Source organism: Euleptes europaea, chromosome 6, assembly GCF_029931775.1.
Source record: "Euleptes europaea isolate rEulEur1 chromosome 6, rEulEur1.hap1, whole genome shotgun sequence".
NCBI classification, from domain to species: Eukaryota; Metazoa; Chordata; class Lepidosauria; order Squamata; family Sphaerodactylidae; genus Euleptes; species Euleptes europaea.
Genome location: NC_079317.1, coordinates 70,099,893 through 70,119,084, shown reverse-complemented (window position 1 = coordinate 70,119,084; position 19,192 = coordinate 70,099,893). Strand labels below are relative to the sequence as shown.

General features: G+C 41.3%; 1 protein-coding gene across 5 annotated transcripts in view; it reads left to right on the top strand.

Moving 5' to 3' along the window:
* The first annotated feature begins 2,563 nt into the window (after positions 1-2,563).
* PPFIA1 (PTPRF interacting protein alpha 1) overlaps positions 2,564-19,192 on the top strand; it is a 55,136-nt gene continuing 38,507 nt past the window's right edge. For all 5 annotated transcript variants that reach the window (XM_056851820.1, XM_056851818.1, XM_056851819.1 and 2 more), the window contains exons 1-3: positions 2,564-2,588; positions 3,905-4,168; positions 16,613-16,714. In XM_056851820.1, coding sequence (XP_056707798.1) covers positions 3,905-4,168; positions 16,613-16,714 — 366 coding nt within the window. In that variant the 5' untranslated portion in view covers positions 2,564-2,588. The remainder of the gene's footprint in view (positions 2,589-3,904; positions 4,169-16,612; positions 16,715-19,192) is intronic.

The following is a 19,192-nucleotide window of genomic DNA, read 5'->3' as shown; positions in this document are numbered from 1 at the left end:
TTATACATGCCAAACATGTAACTTCTAGGTTAACTTTTAAGAAAGAGTTTGACTTTTACCCCCTGTGTAATCACACTTTGTGTGAATATTCTTTATATAGTCTCAAGGAATTGCTCAACCATCTCAAGTAAGACATCCTCAGTTGGAGTCCTCCCTTCTGCTTAACTGCTGCCTAGTGAGTGGTAACAGCTGCAAAGAAGAGCAGTGGATCCAGCCCCCATCACTACACAGAAAGAGAGGACAAACAAGTGATGAGTAGGCTTGTCTCCTTCCTGGCCAGAGGGAGGGCAGGTGGTCAAGTGCGTGGGAACAGTGAAGAAGAGGAGCAACATGCTTAGCTCTTCCCTGCAAACCTTGCAAGTAAACTGGAGTGGTGGGCTGTCTAGTCCTTCATGAAGGTTCCCAATCAGTATTTATTAAGATGTTTATACCCTTGCTTTTCTCCACAATGGGGACACAAAGCAGCTTACAACATTCTTTCCCCCATGCTGTTTTATCCTCACAACCACCCTGTGAAGTAGGTGACGTTGAGAGAGTGTCCGGCCCTCTGCTTTCATGACAAAGTGGGGATTTGACCCTGGATCTCCCAGATCCTAGTCCAAACCCTCTAACCGCTATGCCATACTGGTTCTCCATTGATTACCAACCTTATCTAAAATACTTATACGCCTGCTTTTCTCTTGAGCTTTTCAAGATCCAAGGTGGGTTCACTACACTTGACTAATTTAATTTTTAATGACTGGCAGTCCTAATTGTGGTCTTTTAGGGTTTTTGTTTGTTTGTTTGTCTGTTTTAATCATTGTTGATAATTCAGTGGGTAGCCATGTTAGTCTGTTTGCAGTAGTCAAAAAGGGCAAGAGTCCAGTAGCACCTTAAAGACTAACAAAAATATTTTCTGGTAGGGTATGAGCTTTTGTGAGCCACAGCTCACTTCTTCAGATACAGCTAGAATGTGAATCCATCGGTCTTTAAGTAGAGGAACAGTATGTAAATGTGAATAGCAGGTTTGATTGGATTAGGTGTGATATGCAAAAGAGTCTGTGATGTCCAGGGGAGAGATGGGTGTGGAGAAATCAGCATTGGTAATGGGCCATGAATGCAAGGTCTTTATTCAGCCCAGGTAAATGCATTGACTTTAGTTTGAATATCAACTGTAATTCAGCAGTTTCTCTTTCCAATCTCCCTTTAAAATTCCCTTTAATCATTGTTGTTTTCTTTCCATTGTAAACTGCCTTGAGTTCTGCAAAGCAGAAAGGCGGATAAGATATGTCTCGGTCCCATTTCTTGAAAGGGGGGGGGAGAAATAGGATTGTTTTAAAAAGAAAAGAAGCACACACACAGGCCGCCCCCAAGGGGCGCCAAGCTCCTGAGGCGGCAACGGCTGCCAGGTTGGGATGAGGGGCGGGGCGAAGCGCGCGCAGAGACCAGGTCCTAGCCGCGGTGCATTGTGGGCGGCGCTCTGGCTCATGCCGCCCGCAAAGGCTGCTGGGGGAGGACGGAACTGCGAGCGGCGGCTGCGGGCCCGGCTGGAGGGAGAGAGGCGGCGGAGGAGGAGGGAACCGCGCAAGCCCTTGAGCCGCCGCCGCTTCCTCCTCAGGGACGCCACCGGGCCCAGGCCGCCGCCGCCGCAACCGCCTCCCTGTCCTCGGGACTGAGCCGCCCCGGCCGCGAGAGTGGGGCTGGGCAGGCCGAGCTTGAGGGTGAGAAGCGGTTGGGGGGGGAGAGGAGGCGCAACCCCCCCCCTCAGTTCCCGCCGCGTCTCCCTTGAGGGTTTCCGGTGGGAGAGGCGCCGCCCATTCTCCTCGCTCGGCTCCCGGGGAGAGGACCGTCCAGGGGACATCCCCCCCCCTCGCCCTCCCCTTCGCTTCTTGTAACTTCTCAACTCCTTCTACCTCTTCTCGGTTTCCTTATCCGGCTTGGGGCGGGGGGGGGGAAGATATGGGTGGGCTCCGTTCCTTTTCAAGGGGAGGGGGGCTGGCTCTGTGACCCCCGTAGCCCCCCCACGCCTTATGAAGCTTCCCTGCCCCCGCTTCACAGGAATTATAAATAACGCGAGAAGAAGACTTGGGGCGCTCAAGGAAAGAAGACCCTACCTACGCTGACTTAAACGGGAGAAGGAGCAGAGGAGTGCCTCCCGGCTCCTCTACACCTCCACATTTGTTTTCTGTCGGTTTTCTGTTCTTAAAGTAATGCCGTCCTGACCCGAAAGTGAGGTTTCTATGCTGTGCTCTGTTGCTTGTCGGCACTGAAGCCCCCTCCTCTCTCTTTGCGTTCCCACCCGAACTCCTGAAAGACCTGTGGGCCGGGATTAGAAAGAGAAGAAGCCGAAAGCTGCTTGTTCGTATCCATTCTTCTCCTCTGGATAACTCGACTCGTTGATCCGCCTTTTCGCAACGCTTTAATAATGCACTGCCTTGTGTGAATTTCTGGGCTGGAGACCTGTTAATGAATGGACGCCGTAGTCAAGCTGGATGGCTGCTCGGCTGTTTGAAAGGTTTTTGGAAAGCATCATGCGAAGTTACTGAAAACAGCTGATATTGCTGGAAACTGTTGGCCTCTGGCAAAGCCTCTTTGTTTCATCAAAAAAAGTAAGTGAAGTTATGGGAGCTTATGAAAGTGTGTGTTTCTATTCGTAGCTGAAAAGATGGCAGATCAATAGAGGACTCAATAGATTATACTCTCTTGGGTAAGCTCTGATTATGTTGCTCTATGTTTAGAATTAAGGTTATTTTCATTGTTCTTTGTAATATAATTTTAGACGTATGGTGAGGCGAATTGTTCCCATTGCACAGCCCTTGAGCAAATTGCTTGCTTATGTTTAAGTGAATCATTATGGGCATCTTAAAAAGAACTTTATTGGAAGAATTATTTAAAGGAGTTGGTTTAATAGAAAATAGCTGTTCAGTTTTGTGGCTGAGTTTAGGGGAATCTTAATTGTTAAAGTCAGAAATTTTTTGAAGTACTATACCAACATACAAATCCATGTATCTTTTGTATTAAAGAGATCTGTGGCTTTTCTCATAAAGCGCTGGTAAATGTAGCCCAGTGTTTCTCTGGATGTTCTGTAATCAGTGCCTGTAAAACATGCCACTTTGATGCACTACTTTGCAAAGAGGTGGGTTTGGTTTTTTGTGCTTTGCTCAGGAGCCTTCTCATTAACTGATGGTTGCATCTAGCTACCAAATGTTCTAATGCTCACTTTGTGATGGCAAAGTTCTGCTCTAGAGATTGAACAACTAGCACAATGGGCTCTAATTGAATGGCCTACATCCAGTCCTCTTGTCTAGCTTTCATGATGGCAGCGAGCAGCTTTAAGAACTCTGGGATGTGTTTTCCTCCAAATAATTGACAACAATTTTAATTAAATTTAACACCTTGACTTGGATTGCCCAAGCTAGCCTGATATTGTCAGGTCTCAGAAGTTAACTAGGGTCAACCCTGCCAAGTATTTGGATGGGAGACCTCCAAGGAATACCAGGGTCGTAATGTGGAGGTAGGCAATGGCAAACCACCTCTGAATGTCTCTTGCTTTGAAAACCCCACCAGATGTGACTTGACAACAACAAAAAATGTTAATTGTAACCAGGAGAGAATAGTTAAAGTGTAACTAATCCATATTAAATAATCTTGAGCAAGGGGTTCTAGGTAGTTGGCTTTGTCAAATTACATATGCAAGTTCACAGTTTTGCAAACAAATAAGGTTATGTTGTCTTAATTGTGGAGAACAACTTTAATGTAATGTGGTTGTAAAGACACTTGCTTTCTACTGCTATGGTGGTATATTCAGATAAGCGAAGATTTAGAGGCCTTTGTTATAAAGGTTGGTTTGGCCATTTCTTGTAAAACCCTTCTGTCTTTGTAATTCTTTTTAATAGTATAACTAAGTCTAAAACTTCCTTTAAAGATGATGTGCGAGGTGATGCCAACTATCAGTGAGGCAGAGATTCCTTCAGGGGGAGGCGGAAGCCATGGCTCAGGCTCCCCCCTACAGTCGGATACTGATTCCCATTTTGAGCAATTAATGGTATCCATGTTGGAGGAACGAGACCGCCTGCTGGACACACTGCGAGAGACTCAAGAGACACTAACATTAACACAGGGTAAACTGCATGAAGTTGGTCATGAAAGGGACTCTCTACAACGACAACTGAATACTGCACTTCCCCAGGTATGTTTTTAAATGAGCCTGATCTCATCAGATCTCAGAAGTTAAGCAGAGTTGGCCCTGGTTAGTACTTGAATGGGGGACCACCAAGGAATACCAGGGTTACTATGCAGAGGAAGGCAATGGCAAACCACCTCTGAATGCCTCTTGCCTTGAGAACCCTACAGGGTCGCCGTAGGTTGGCTACAACTTGACAGCACTTTACACACACATTGTAAAGTTTATAAAATATAACTAGTTTATAATTTCTAAACTGATTTCTTCTTTGCTAACTGAAATTTTGTATGAAGTATGAAATAAAATGTTTAAGGCGGACTTTTAATCTTTGAAGTAATAGATGTTAATCACTAAGGACTGTCTTCTCCCATATTGTCCAGCCTGTCATTTAAAATCTGCCTCACAAGCGTGGTTCTCTGTGCCCTTCAGAGGTGAGGTAGGTGGCATCCAGAGACAGGGCTTATTCAGTAGTGGTACCTCGCTTGTAGCTTTCTTCTGTTCACCCAAGTTTTTAGTGTAGGGGTTGATTTTTTAAAACACTGTTTTATCCAGGAAACTATTGTTTTAAGCTATCTGTGGTCTGTGTTTTATTTATGTTTTATGCTGGGCTGGGCCTATTTTAATGCTGGTTTTTAATTAATATCTTATAGTATTTTATTCTTTATTTTGTAAGCTGTCTTGTTTCTGCAGAGGGGTTATAAAATGTTCTAAATAAAATACTTTGGACAAAAAGATAGCTTGTTGAAGGAAATATGGTAATTTGTCTTCTACATTGAAGTAGTGCAAAATACTATAAAAGTGGACAAAATTGGCTTGCCAATAAATATAGCCGTAGCTTTAATCATAAACGGATCATGCTTACAGTGTTTGGATTCAGAAAATAGAGAACATGAAACCAAGCATCTTGGGGACTGTGGTTTTTTAAAAAAATAATTACAATTCGGAGACTGTAGTGGCATCAGCCGTAATGCTCTACTTTGTTTTCCCCACATGAAGAAATGCAGCAGTGCTCTGATGCCATGGCCAGTTTGCTAGGAAAAAGGCAGAAGTTTGTATCAGGTGTAGTGTTATGTTTCTACACATGAGAAAACATGGCATGTTGAAGTCATTGCTCCTGAGGTATATGCGAGTGAATGCGTTTATATTTCTCTTCCTTGACAAAGAGAGAGCACCCATATGAGAAGCAGCCATACACAGTACATTATTCTGTTTCAACTTTATTCTGTCTCTTTGGTAGTGGAAATATTAAGACATTTAAGCCTCTGTATAAATTCATGTTAGTAGGGTAAACGGTACTCTTGGTGTGGATTGAGGCTTAGGGAGGTTAACTTTTATCTCTTCTTCCCCCTATTTCCCCAGCTGAAAATGGTTACTCTGGGATCTTTTTTAGCTCTAGTATGGGAAAGTAGATAAGCACAACCATGTATTCCCCCTGCCCATCCCAATGAGACTGGTTTCAGTTGAGAAAATGGCTTGGGAAAGGTTAAAACCCAGCCTCTTCAAGTACCACAGACCTAATTCATATTGGGGGATGAAGCCATGGCTGCTTTTTGAGGCTAAATTACATATGAAGGGATCTAGGTACAGTTCCAGTGTCATGTATTGTTTGGCCCTAATGTATTTACTAGAATAACAAAATTACAGAATTTAATAATCAGTATTGCCCTACTTGAACATCAGAAGTAAGGAATCATATAGTTTTATCTTATCCTAGGCAGTAGTCTTAACAGGCAGAGGGTGTAAAATCCAGTACCATTCATACTAACTAGATGATGATTTGTCTCACGGCTTCCTTTAAATATATTTTGATCAAAGTACTGATGACTGAGTCTGAGAAAATGGTGTCCTGGGGCCCCATGGGGTTCTGTAACTACTGTCCAAAGCAAATTCTTCATGGCTAACTGAAGGACCTTAATCAGCTCTAGTCTTGATATAACACAAGTTGACTTTTTCAAGGATTTTTGAGGTGTTTCATTACTGTATTCTTTTCAGTTTAAGGTCTAGTGTTCATATGTTATGAGAACTAGAGGAACAAAGTTAAATGCGTTTTTAACAGAAGATCTTCAGGGGAAAACTTTTAAATGCATCTCTGATCAGGGGGTTATCATTTATTATTTCAACTTACTATCCTGCTCTCCTTGGTCATGATAATCCAGCATACAAACTGCCTTTTTTCTGAACTGAAATTTTATGGTTAATAGACTATATTGGTCTGCAGAATAGACTGTGAAATTTTGGAATGTCTTGTGACTGTTACAGTTAGTTTAGTTAGTGCTGTGCAAGTGGAATATTAGAAGTCCAAGATACGAGGAAACATTGGAACAGAAACTTGTTACAACTACTAAGTTATTAATTAGTGAACTTCAAAGCAAATGGTGTATGCATATTATTGGTTTCACTGAAGAGTTGCCTTAAATTACACAGTACTTCAGCTCCGGTCAATTCTTTGACAAATAGGTTTAAAAAGGAGAAGAACAAATTACTCAAGAGAAGATGAAATGATACAAGCCAGCAAAAACATACTTTAAGACTGCTTGATGCTCTTCTACTTGCAATTAATAAAATACGCTGGGTTAGATCTAGCACTCCGTTGTCAGAGAGCACTGATGGTCATGGATCTTTCCTATCTTCTGCTTCCCCCCCGCCCCCAGCTGTCCTTTCTGACCTCTGGAAATCTTATTCCAGGGTTGTGGTACCAGTTGATTGATGGCAAGTCAGGAGGTGCAGTGGAGAGAGGGAAAGGGGTAAAATCTTCTGTCAGTACAGTTCACTAATCTAATCTATTAACTGCTTTTTTTGGATTGTAGCCTGGCACTGTAAAACAAGAGTGGTGAGCCTGTGTTTGAGTTTGTGACACTTCTGGTCTACAGCAGGTGGTAATTTGGTGCTCCAGCCTTTTCTCCTGTATTAATGCTAATGCCTTTTGAACAGGAGAGCAGGCTGGACACGCAACTGTCCAAAGTCATGGCGGTAGGAGGAGTAGGGGCTGCAAATGTTCTGAAGGGCGTTCTAGAGTGGAATGATTTCATTCTCTAGTCTTGGCTTGTGGCACTTAGTACAAACTTGTTGAATGCCAAAAAGTAAAATGTTGATGATTAAATCAGTGTCACGCAGCCAGTATTGACTTGGAAGATGCACTTTCTTGAAATGTGTATTATAATTCTTTCTGTAAATCAGGTGTTGGCGTCTTTAATATACAGCGAAAAGTGACACTTGAAGTATTAACTTGGGCATAAGTTAACTGAATAAGTTAACTTTTTTCTTTTGACTTACCTGCTTTCAGAATCATGAACATAAACTAGCATCTGATTATGCAAAAAACACAGTAGGAACAGTATCTGCTGCTGAATACTTTGCAGTTTAAAATTGAAATCTTGTGCTTTCAAAATGTAACTAGTACAAATCAAGTATTTGGCAAAATGTTGAACATTATTCATATACCTGATTTTTTTTGTTGATTTAATGACGGAAGTTTGAAATAGTTTTTATGGGCGTGGCTCTACAATTCTGTGTTCAAGCACTGAATAGATTTTATTAATATCTAATTGTGCAAGCATGAGATTTTGAATTTAGATCTTAGCTTTTGAATTTAGTGAAATATTTTGTTTTAAATTGCAAACAAATATAAAGAGATTTGCAGCTTTAAAAAATCACAGCGTTAATAAGCGCAAGTGAGACTGATTAAGGTGTTATAAAGAAATTGTCATATTTGCTGTTAAGATGCCTGATTATAGTGATTTGGTTTACAGCAAAGCATGAATCTGTAGAAAAGATTATGAATATGTAAAAGGCTTGACTGTCCTTTTTTAAAAATCAAAGTTCATTCGTGTTATTTTACAACATAGAGTGGGGAAAGGTTTGTCTAATAAACTAATGTCTCTAATATGCCATAATGCTATTTCCTACGTGGATGTATTTAGAATTTCAGGTTACTAAAATGCATGGCAAAACCTGGTTGAAAAAGGGATACTTGAACTTTTGTAAACAAAGTTTGTAGATAAACCTATGGGTCCTCGGAAGTCTTCCAAAAACAAGTTGTGTGACACCTTTAGTAGTACCAACCCTAATAACACAAAACCACGTGCAAGCTTCTGAATTCCCCAGAACTTTTCATCAGACTGGATATTTGTTACCTCCCCCCCCCCCATTAAACACAGATCGTTTAGCATTCATTCAGTATTGATTTCTGCAGCATCAGCTTGTAAATTTGTAGATTTCTTCTTTTTCCCCACCCCAAATCCCAAATGGTCTCCATCTCAGGTCTCACAAATACAAGCTGACCTCTAATTCAAGGGTCTGAACCGTGCCTGTGCTTTAATCCCCAAAGCCAGGAATCATTTTTATACTGAGGCACACAGTGTAGAATAATAGGCTGATGCTAAATTAAGTATGTATTAAATAGGATTGGGCTGCCCATCATCTTTGTCATGCCTAAGGCCCTGCAGCACTGCTGCTGCCAGTAGTCTGTGTTATGCCCGCTGCTGCTGCTTTGCATTTTTGCTTCAGAGAGGAAAAAATGTGAAAGATGCATCCTTCAAAAAGGTTAAGAGAACATAGCAACTGTATTTGAGTTGATAGCATCCCCTTCTCCAATCACAGAGCATCATTCTGGTGATATCCTGTAAGAAGCAGATGGAGACAGCCAACCAATGCATGCTGCCATGAGCACACAGCCCTGATGGCAGACTGCTACTGCCCATATGCAAAACACATCTAGGGAGAGAAGGAATAATAAAATTTATTTCTAACCCTCCTCCCCTGGGCTCAGGGCGGCTAACATCATTAAACACAATATAGTATATCAGATACAAATGCAATACATTTTAAAATCACTACTCAGCTAACAATCTCCTGATGGCACTTAAGTACTCCACCTCGGGGAGGATGTTTTTAACAGGTGGCCATATATATGCCCACTATCGATGTCCTCAATCTGGGGTGGGGGGAGAAAGGAAGAGAGAAGGGAACACAGTGCACTTCTAGCCACAGTACTTAACATACTTACGTAGCTCTTTGGCTAGTGCAGTCCCAATAGCACAGCCAAGATCTTTCCCACACCGGGGTTCAGAAGCACCAGCATTTTGTCAGGCAAAGGGAGTATAGGCCCCAGGGCAGCAACAAGGGACCACGCAACTGCAAATTCATAAGAGGCGCTCCTTGCAACTTCCCAACAGCTCATTGAGAAAAGGCACCCATATGTCATTCAGGGGCCATGGGTTTGGATCTCTCTAAGTGGGGGATGCAGCAAGAAGGCAGAGGTCCCCACCCAGTTGGCAGGCAACTGGTTGAACAGCATCAAACGGAAGGATCAAGGCACACTGAAGCATCAGCTAATAAGGAAGGGGCAGTTCTCTAATCACATACCAAACTGTACACACAATAACACATAACATAGGGCAGGGGTCCCCAAACTTTTTGAGGCTGTGGGCCCCTTTGGAATTCTGACTCAGGGTGGTGGGCGCAACCACAAAATGACTGCCTGAGGAGGCAGAGCCAACCACAAAACTACACACACTTACTTAAATTTATTTACATTTAAAATATTTACATCCTACTTTCTCTGTCAGCTGCTTGTGAGAAAGTGTGTGATTCCCCTCTCCAAACACAAACCCAGCCTTCCTCCCAGGCAGCAGCTCCAGCATCCTGAAGAGAGCAAGCCTGCAGGGAGAGGAGGGCTTTGACCTCCCTTCTGTTCTAGCCCAGCAGACTTGCTTTGTCTCAATCTGGGTACTTGGGACAAAAAAGCCAAACAGGCGGAGGAGGGCTTTGCTTCCCACCCACCCCCAGCAGGCTGCCTTTCCAGGGACAGCTTAGGGACATTACTGTCCTTCAGCAGTGGAGGATCCTTGTGCTGTGGCTCCTGACTACAGCTCCTGTCAAAGCATTGTATGGGTGTCCAATTGGAAGCCCCACGTTGCAAAAGCACCCCTTGGCCCCATTTACTTCCAGAAAACACCTGGTGGGCACACTGTTGGGAATCCATAGGTTATAGAATATGGAGCTAGGGTGAGAGAGATGTGCTAAACCACTACTTACCATGAAACTTGTTGGGTGAACTTGGACCAGTCATAGTGTTTCTACCTAACTTACATTACCATAATGTAAGTTACATTACATAAAATAGAGGCAGGGAACTATGTATTGTGGCCTGGTCTCCTTGGATGCATTGGATAAAAATATTTTTTTATCTAATAGTTTTTTAACTAATAGTTTTCAAAAATGCCACAAGACCAAAAAACTGATGCCAAAAGATGTCTTCTACCATCAGTCTAAGTATACAACTATGGGTAAACCAGTTGTAGCATCCACATGCTTCTGTATGAACATGCTGTGGAAAACAAATGTTCTTTTCATATTCTAGTGGCTTACATTTGGTTTTTCTAAAGCGAAAAAAGTGAATTTCTCATTAACATCACTTTCACAGCTCTCAAGTCTAATAGCCCCACAGACTGTGAAGGAAAGTTCCCCAGGCTTTCACAGTAGGAACACTCAGACTCTTTTAAGGTGTGTGTTATTTGACAGCAGGCAATGTAAGGAAGGCTGTGAGACATTTATCTGAAGCTGGGTATGAGAGAAGGGGGAGCTTTTCCCTAAGTCACTTCTTTTCCTAATGCACAATTGGAAAAGGTAGATATGTTAAGAACATAAGAAAAGCCATGCTGGATCAGACCAAGGTCTATTAAGTCAAGCAGTCTGTTCACACAGTGGCCAACCAGGTGCCTCTAGGAAGCCCACAAACAAGACAACTGCAGCAGCATTATCTTGCCTGTGTTTCACAGCACCTAATATAATAGGCACACTCCTCTGATCCTGGAGAGAATAGGTATGCATCATGACTAGTATCCATTTTGACTAGTAGCCATGAACATGTCCACTCCCCTCTTCCAGCCTTCCAAGTTGGCAGCCATCACCACGTCCTGGGGCAGGGAGTTCCACAATGTTAATTAAAGGAAAACTTCAGTGCTTCAAGTCTGGCAAGTTTTCAGAATCAGAGACACCTAGTTTTCAGGGTAGGACTTTTAAGTGTTAACTGCATTTTGCTTCTGGACAATAGCACTGGAATCAAATGTTCTAGGCTAGCATGTACTGGTGACTCATGGTCTCTTTTTCACCCTTTTCTCTGTGTGCAAGTAATTTCAGCATTAATTTATTCAGGTTTAATTAGAATTCAGCATTTTCACTAAGACATTGCATTAAAAACTGAACAAAGTCTATGGATATTGAAGAGTGAACTATTTGAGGCAAATGTTGCTGAACTATAAGCTTCTTTGGGTAAGAACTGAGAGTTGTTGTTTTTTAAATAGAATGCCAGGCACACAGTGTTCAATAAATAATCCTAGCTGGCACTTCTGGAATTAAATTTTTAGGCGTACTGCAAAAGTAAGACTTGCCAAATACAGGATGTTACTTTTTATGTGATTAGTAGTATTTGTTACTGTGTCTACTTATATCCCCTTCTACATATCCTAAACACATTGCTACTGTTTCACTAGTGTGATACTTGATAATCTCCAGGAGGACCCCAAATTAAGTTAATTGGATACTTTAAAAAATACATATCTAAAAAGAAACCTGGGATTACCATCTAAGTGGTATGCAAAAGTGTCTCTTGTTGTGGGATTTAAAAGTCAGGATTGCAATTTTTCATAACAAGAATGTAGATGGTAACAGAATAACTGAATTGAAAAGTTTGAAATGGTTAAGTTCAAGTGATATATTGTATTTCTAAATGTATCTAGGTAGTTCACATACAAGCGTTTAAACTGTTGTTTTCTACTGAGTGATTTCTCTTGGCAGTCACTAGTTTCTTAAACTTAACCGTCTTCCGCTTTCACAGTGCTCCTTTAGTTTTAGGAGTTAGGAACATGAACACACTTTAAATGGGCCGGGGATCACTCATTTCACAAGAGCTATTTCCCATTAATTTCTTAGAAGTCACTCTATAAACCTTAGAGCTATTTCTCCTAGATAACTGGTTATTGATCCTGTCCTGATCCAAAAATCCAAACCCTGTTCCTTTTCACTTCTGAGGAGAATCTTCCAACAGACACCTTACAGCTCACATAGCTGTTTCCAAACTCTGTCTGTTAACCTCTCAGTCAACTGTCAGAACTCTCCAACTGCCATTCTCCAGAATTCTATTCAAACTCCCTGTAAACCAAGGGGTTCTATAACCGGAACAACTCCCTAGAATGCAGCTGACCATCACTGCTGTTTTCAGCAGGCAGTTCACACAGGGAGGCAGCTAATAGGGTGGTCAGTGGTCACACAGGTAAACTCTTGCAAAGGTCCCCAGGATGCATCCCCCCCAGATCAAACATAACTGGGGAGGGGGAAAGAGCAGGGATGGACAAAGCAGAGGTTTCTCAGTTGAATGGGAGTGGCTGGTGGTAATGAACCATGAAACTGCAGTGAAGCAGAAAGTCAGTGCATGAGGGAGTGCCAGCCAAAAGATGCACATATAGTGCAGCCAGTCAGGCTCCCAGCAGTTTGAGCATCGCCTGGGACTCCTGTCTGGGCTCTCTAGCCATGTGCAGGACTTGAGCAAACAGCTTTGGGCACATTATGCCTTAGCCTCCCCACTGAACTTTGCCTTTCTATGATGCCTGGCATTCATGGCTGGTGCCATCAGGAAGGGTGGGGATTCCTAATGCCTTGCATCAGGGTTCCCCCAAGTTGGCGCCTGCCAAGCTTTATGGAAAGTTGGTGGAGCCACTGTAAGAACTTGTTATTGGATGCCCTTATTCAAATGAAAGGGTTGTCCATGGCTGTGATAACAGCCAGCCACCGGAAGATAGTTGGTTGGGATTTGAGGCTCTTATGCTGCATAGCTGGTAAAGGGAGCTCTTTTGTGTGTCTGATTTCAATAAAAGTATTTTATTACATACCTCCTTTGCCTGCATTACGTTATACTGTTTGAGGCAGGACTGAGTTCTGAGAAAGCTCAGGATACCAGCTAAATCCTTCTCCCAAAGCCATTTTATACTGCTTCCTGCAGTATATCGTTCCACTGTCATGGCAGTTATGATAGGCTATTACAGTAACCCTGATGCCACGGTACAACAGCATAGAGTACTTGTTTGATATCCTGAGTTTCCAGCTGGTGTAAACCCCAAGTTTTTTGCCCTTATGACAGAAGATTACGGTATGTCAGCTCATACAATGTTTATATTTCTCTATTTGATTATGGTGAAACATAGAAGGCCAGGGATTAATGTACCCTTTCTCCCTCTGCTGCTCTCTCGTGAAGTGTGAATTTTCCCTTTAGTCATATTCTTTACCCATATATCCCCACCCACACTAGCCTTAACAAGTAAAGGATCTACTCCCAAAGCATATGATAAATCTGTAATGTCACTGACTATACTATAAAGAATTCTTGGATGTACTGCTAGCTTTTCGTTGTCAAGGGTGACATGCTGCCAATGTTGGTGCCTTCAAAATGCTGTAAAGAAATCTTGGGTATAATATTATGATGTAAAATACTTTGTATAGTGAAAAATGCTACTTAATACAAAATAAACTGTAATGGAATGTGTTGTGTGATACGGTGTTATGTTTCAGAATACCCTACGTCGTAGACACAACTTTTAAACATGTGGTGTAATGCACAAGCTTTCATATTTATGTAAAAATACCATTTTTGAAATAAAACAAGAAAATCCAGATCTTTGTGGTCTCAAAATAGTTTAGGGAATTGCATATTTTTTGGCTGTATGGATAAAGCCGGAAGTTTAATTAAAGAAATATATGTAAAGCATCTGCATGCTGTAGACCGACACGGCTCTGCCACTTGCACATGGCGTGAAGAAGCACCCTCAGACTGGTGACTGTCTCCAGCATGGCATCAAGAAGCTGTAGGAAGGTTATTTAAACTCATTAATCTATTCACACTATATTTTTTCTAGTAACATACACCAATCTTTTCTAATGGAAAAACATTTGTGTCCAAAATCTTTGTTGCTGTTTAGGTTCAGTAGGATACTACTGAAGTTTCAGTACTTCTAAAAATATTTTAGAATTAATAAGAACTTATGTATAATTATCAATATAAAACCATTGATCAGGAAGCCAGAAAATTGAAGATGTACTCTTCAGTAACTAGATAAACTTGAATATAAAGCTAAATATTTCTATCTGCATATGCTGAGATCCATTATACACCTTAAAAGCTCCCTTGAAATCAAATATACAGATTGGTGGTTTAGATTTTAATATAACATTAGAATATCAGCATATGTATTTTCTCCAAAGCAGGCCTCTTTACACATACTCCTAAGGAAGATCCCTTGATGATTTGAAAACTGTTGGATGGCTACATGTCCCTATATAAACACAGATTTTCTTAGCTGAAAACTGATTTACGTGTGTACATGTCGTTTTCTACACTGGTGACTGGGCATAAATTGGATAGATATTTTGTATCTTCATCTGAAAGTTCCTTCTTGATAGACTGACTGCCTACTGCCTACACTGTATTGTGTAGCAGGACAAGGATTCTGTTTAGACACATTTATGTTTATTATAATGGCTTCAGTATTCTATGTTTTTAAACTACCACAACAGCCATTGTTGGCCAGCTAGAGGTGCATACATTTTAGAAACATTAAAATATGCTTTGAATTGGATGTGCATTCTGAAGTGCATACCCATGAACATTCTTTGCCCCCCCCCCATGTCATTCCTCCAGGTGCTTGTTAACATCTTGTTTGCACTACTGGAGCTAGAATTGCAACTATAGAGGATATTGTTGTCAAATAACTACTCTCTAAAAAAATATGGTTATTGACTTTTGGCCCCATAATCCCTTTGGCAAGTTAAAATTGTTCCAAATTGTGTTAAAATTGCCAGCACGGTGTAGTGGCTAAACTGTTAGACTAGGTTTGAATCCCAGGTTCGAATTCCCTCTCTGCCATGGAAGCTCACTGGATGACCTGGGGCCAGTCACACACTCTCAGCCTAACCTACCTCACAGGGTCGTTGTGAGGATTAAGTGACGGAAAGGAGAGGTAAATGTAGCTGGCGTACCCAAATGCATGCCAAGTTGCACAAGTCCATTATCTCATTCTTGGAGATGTTCAGGGAGAATTTTCAAGAAATGTCCCCTTGATTTTTCAAGTGAGACTAGCCATTTGGAGTACTCAAGTGGGCACTAGCTTCTTAACCAAATATCTTAGAAGAGCAGTTAGTAACTTTTCCTTCCACCAGTCGCACTTGGTGCTGCTTAGTTATGGCAACTGATGTAAAAACTAGTTAGACAAACTGATCACCATTTGACATGAAGGCTTGAGAGTACCCTGCCCTTTTGGCTTCTTGAAATGTTGTGACCCCGTACTTCAATGCTCTTCCTTTTGGTTTGCTAACTTGTTTGCTAGTGTTTTCAATATTGTTTCATAGACTTGGGCTGCAATCCTAAGAATGTTTTCCTGGGAGTAAGCCCCATTGAATAAAATGGGACTTCCGAATAGAGCTACTTAGGAGTGGTAGCTTAGTGGCTTTAGTTTGGGATTCCAAAAGGTATTTACTTAAAGCAGTTAATTGCAAACCTAGCTATGAATTATTTGAATCTTTCCAAATTGTGTCTGTGGGCAACAAAGTGAAAAATTAGATCTCATGTAGGTTGATAAGGTCATGCATCTGGCCTAGCATTAACTTGTTGAGGTTTTTTTGTTTGTTTTTGAGTGCAAAGTGGTCAGGGTGTTGGAGTACCTTCCTTCAAGGGATTCTGAAGTTTTAGAGATTTTAAGCTTAAAAAGCAACTAAAAGGTTGATAGAGGTTTGGTAATGTATTGGGTGGAGAAAGTAGAAGGAGAGGGTACTTTCTAGAGATGCCACTAAAGCTCTCGCTTCCCTCCCTTGCCTATAAGGCTGCAGCTTGTGTCACTTTGGTTCTTCTTAATAAAGGTTGTAACATAGCTTTTGTTTGGATTTTCTTTGGCTCAGCACTTATAACTTCTGTCTGCTGTGATACCTAAATGGAACCTCGAGGTTCAAAGACGGTCAGATACTGGATACCAGTTGGTGGTGTGCATAATGGGGGTGGGAATTTGCTGTCTCATCCTAGTGATTGGCTTCCTGGGAGCAATATGCTGGAGTGAGTGTACTATTGACCCTATGTTATGTTTTCAGTCTTTGAAGGCAGTTAAAGGTGAAGGATGAAGTTCTGTTCTAAGAAGTGTATACTGTGATGCCATTAATTAATAGGGCTGCATATAGACAACATGGCATAGCTTTATGTAAAAAATATACTTAGCTTGCTTAGTATAAAACACTTGTGTTATTGTCCCAATGCTGTCTTGAGTGGGAGTGCAACAAAATTTCAAAGGGTAATGGTGGGACTACTACAGCATAGTATATTTTCTGGCCTTTAGTCAAGATTACTATATGAACTTGTGTGAGGTGCGTATTATCGGTCCCTCTATAATTAACTCATTATTAATTGTCTTCCAGGAGTTTGCAGCGCTTACTAAGGAGCTTAATGTATGCAGAGAACAACTCCTTGAAAGAGAAGAAGAAATTGCAGAACTGAAAGCAGAAAGAAACAATACAAGGGTTGGTTTGCTTTCTTCTGGGCGGCCATGCACCCTTTATATAGCTTGTATTACATAGTATGCAAGGCAGAGGTGTTATTTGAGGTTTTTGTCTTGAGCATGACTTTCATTTGGTATACCACCACAGCCAATGTTTGAGTAGTGATGCGTTAAGAATCTGAAAATGGTAGGCAGTGAAGCATCTTCCCAGGCTGAAATAATTAGAGCTATTTCAAACCTTATGGTAGCAAATATGTATCCCACAGTTCTCCATTTTTCTCTATAGGAGACACAGGTAGAAAGTATGAATAGGATGTGTACATTCACAGACAGACACATGGTAAAAATATACTGAGAAGCTGCTGTCATCTATGGGCTTTTGTACATGCCTGCCAAATGTTTTGAGACGCATATCTGTCTGTAACACCTATGTATTCCTGTAACACTGGCATAAATGCAGCAAATGTACATGATCATAAAGCATGCATCTTTACAATCCAAAAATTTCTTTCTGAATTTAATTTAGAGTTCCAGAGTGCATTCTCAGAAGTTTCTACCAGGCATAATCTTGCCCATTTGAAGGCTGAATTGGTGCTAACATTATTAGATAAATGCAAGCATTTGCTGGATTTTGGAAATCCCCAACATGCAATCAGAAACTTGCATGTTTAAACTGGTACCTCTTAAAAATCATTATTTTATTCCTCAAGGCATAGTTTGCAAGTCTTAGGGAATTTATATTTAATGGTTGATTACTTGCTAGTTGGCTTTGTTAGTTGCAGAGAATTTCCCCCATTTCTGTTTTTCAAAAAAGTGTCTGAAGTATATTTCTAGAGTATAGAATTCTTCCCAGTTCAAAAGTTCAACTCAAAAGGATTGAGAAGAAGTTTTTGGAAAGATATACGTTTCTTCTTTCATTAAGCCAAGTGAACCATAACTTCTAATGGTTTTAGGGATCATTTTATTATCTCTTGAGAAAATACCCCCACAAAACACAGCCTGCAAGAAAAAATCCATACAAAAAGGGATTTAGGAGTCAACAAAATTATACCAAACCACGAGAGAGCAAAATATGTTCACCAGGTGCCTGAAACTAAAAAAGCTAAGTGCCAATTAAGTAGCTGTGGGAGGGTTGAGTATAGAAATCGTGTGAAGGAAAAATACTTAAATCCTTGAACTTCTTGATCCGTTCAGTGGATTAATGATGTATAATCAAATTAAGCAATTTAAGACTGCATTAATTAGCTAGATGTGCCTAAGTTTAGAACTCTCGCACCCATATATGCTTTATAGACTGAGATACTAACAGCAGGACTGTGTATGTTCAATGCTTTGGTCCTGTAAACCCAAAAGGGAGGGACTGCATGGCATGTATCTCTTTCCCTTCATTCCACAACTTTCTTTGTCCCATTCCCCCCCTCCAAGCAGCTTCATGTTCTTGAACAGAGTTGTATGTGGCGTGGGTTTGGGGTGGCAGTGTTGTAGCAAGAAAGAGGAATCTGCTGAAATCCGCTCCCAGCAAAACATTCACTGTATTCGTGGAATACCCAGTGCAAGACAGCAAAGGGTGACTTTCTGCCGAATTGTTTCCCCCTGCCAGCTGCAACCCCTCCTGCTATATCCCACTCTTGCTTGTATCTAGACTAGCATTTCCACAGGTGCAAAAGCAGACCATGACTGTCTCACCTCCCCACCCCCCTCAGAGCCCTCTGGCAGCCTGAACTGTCCTTTCCAGTTCTGTTCTTGAGGGGCAGGGGATCCTCGAGTAGAACTAAGGGACATTTTAGGCTGCTAGAGGAGTGGGGAGTCATGTTCTGCAGGCGGAAGGTCTTGCGCCCGTGGAAGCGCTGGTCTGGAACTGAGCCTCTGTTCCTAAGGATAGCCTAACGGAGCAGCTTTTTTAGGGATGTGTGGGGGAGAGATCCATTCCGTAAACTACTTGTAGGATTCAACACATTGCTTTGGCAGAACCCAATTTTAATGCTAAAAAATTGGATTCTTCTATATAAATTATACTAAGTAAGCAATTTGGTTTAACTGGAATAATTCATCATCTGGTAATATTGAGAAGAGGCAAGATGCCAGTAAATGAGCCCTTTGTTAGTTTAGGAAATTTGACCTGGTATTGCCCATGTCATTTCAGTTCTATGGATGCAGCCATAAGGGCTAGACTAATTCTTTTAAAATATAGCTTTGATCCTCATAATGTGGAATTATGAACCTGATATTAATTTTACTTTTACACAAGCCTCTCTGAGGGTCACATATGCAAAACAAGACTTAGATTTTCACAACCAGTGTTACTACTAACAAGTAAAATACAGGTAGCAATAAAGATATACAAATTATTCATCCTTGTGAACCAACTTTCTTGGATAAATGTACAACTCATGGTTCTACAACCTCTTTTTGGGAGGGGAAGCAGCTAGAGCAGTTATGAGGGGAAGGATTAATTATTTACCTGCCCAGCATTTCTCCCCTATATAGTATAGTTTCCTCT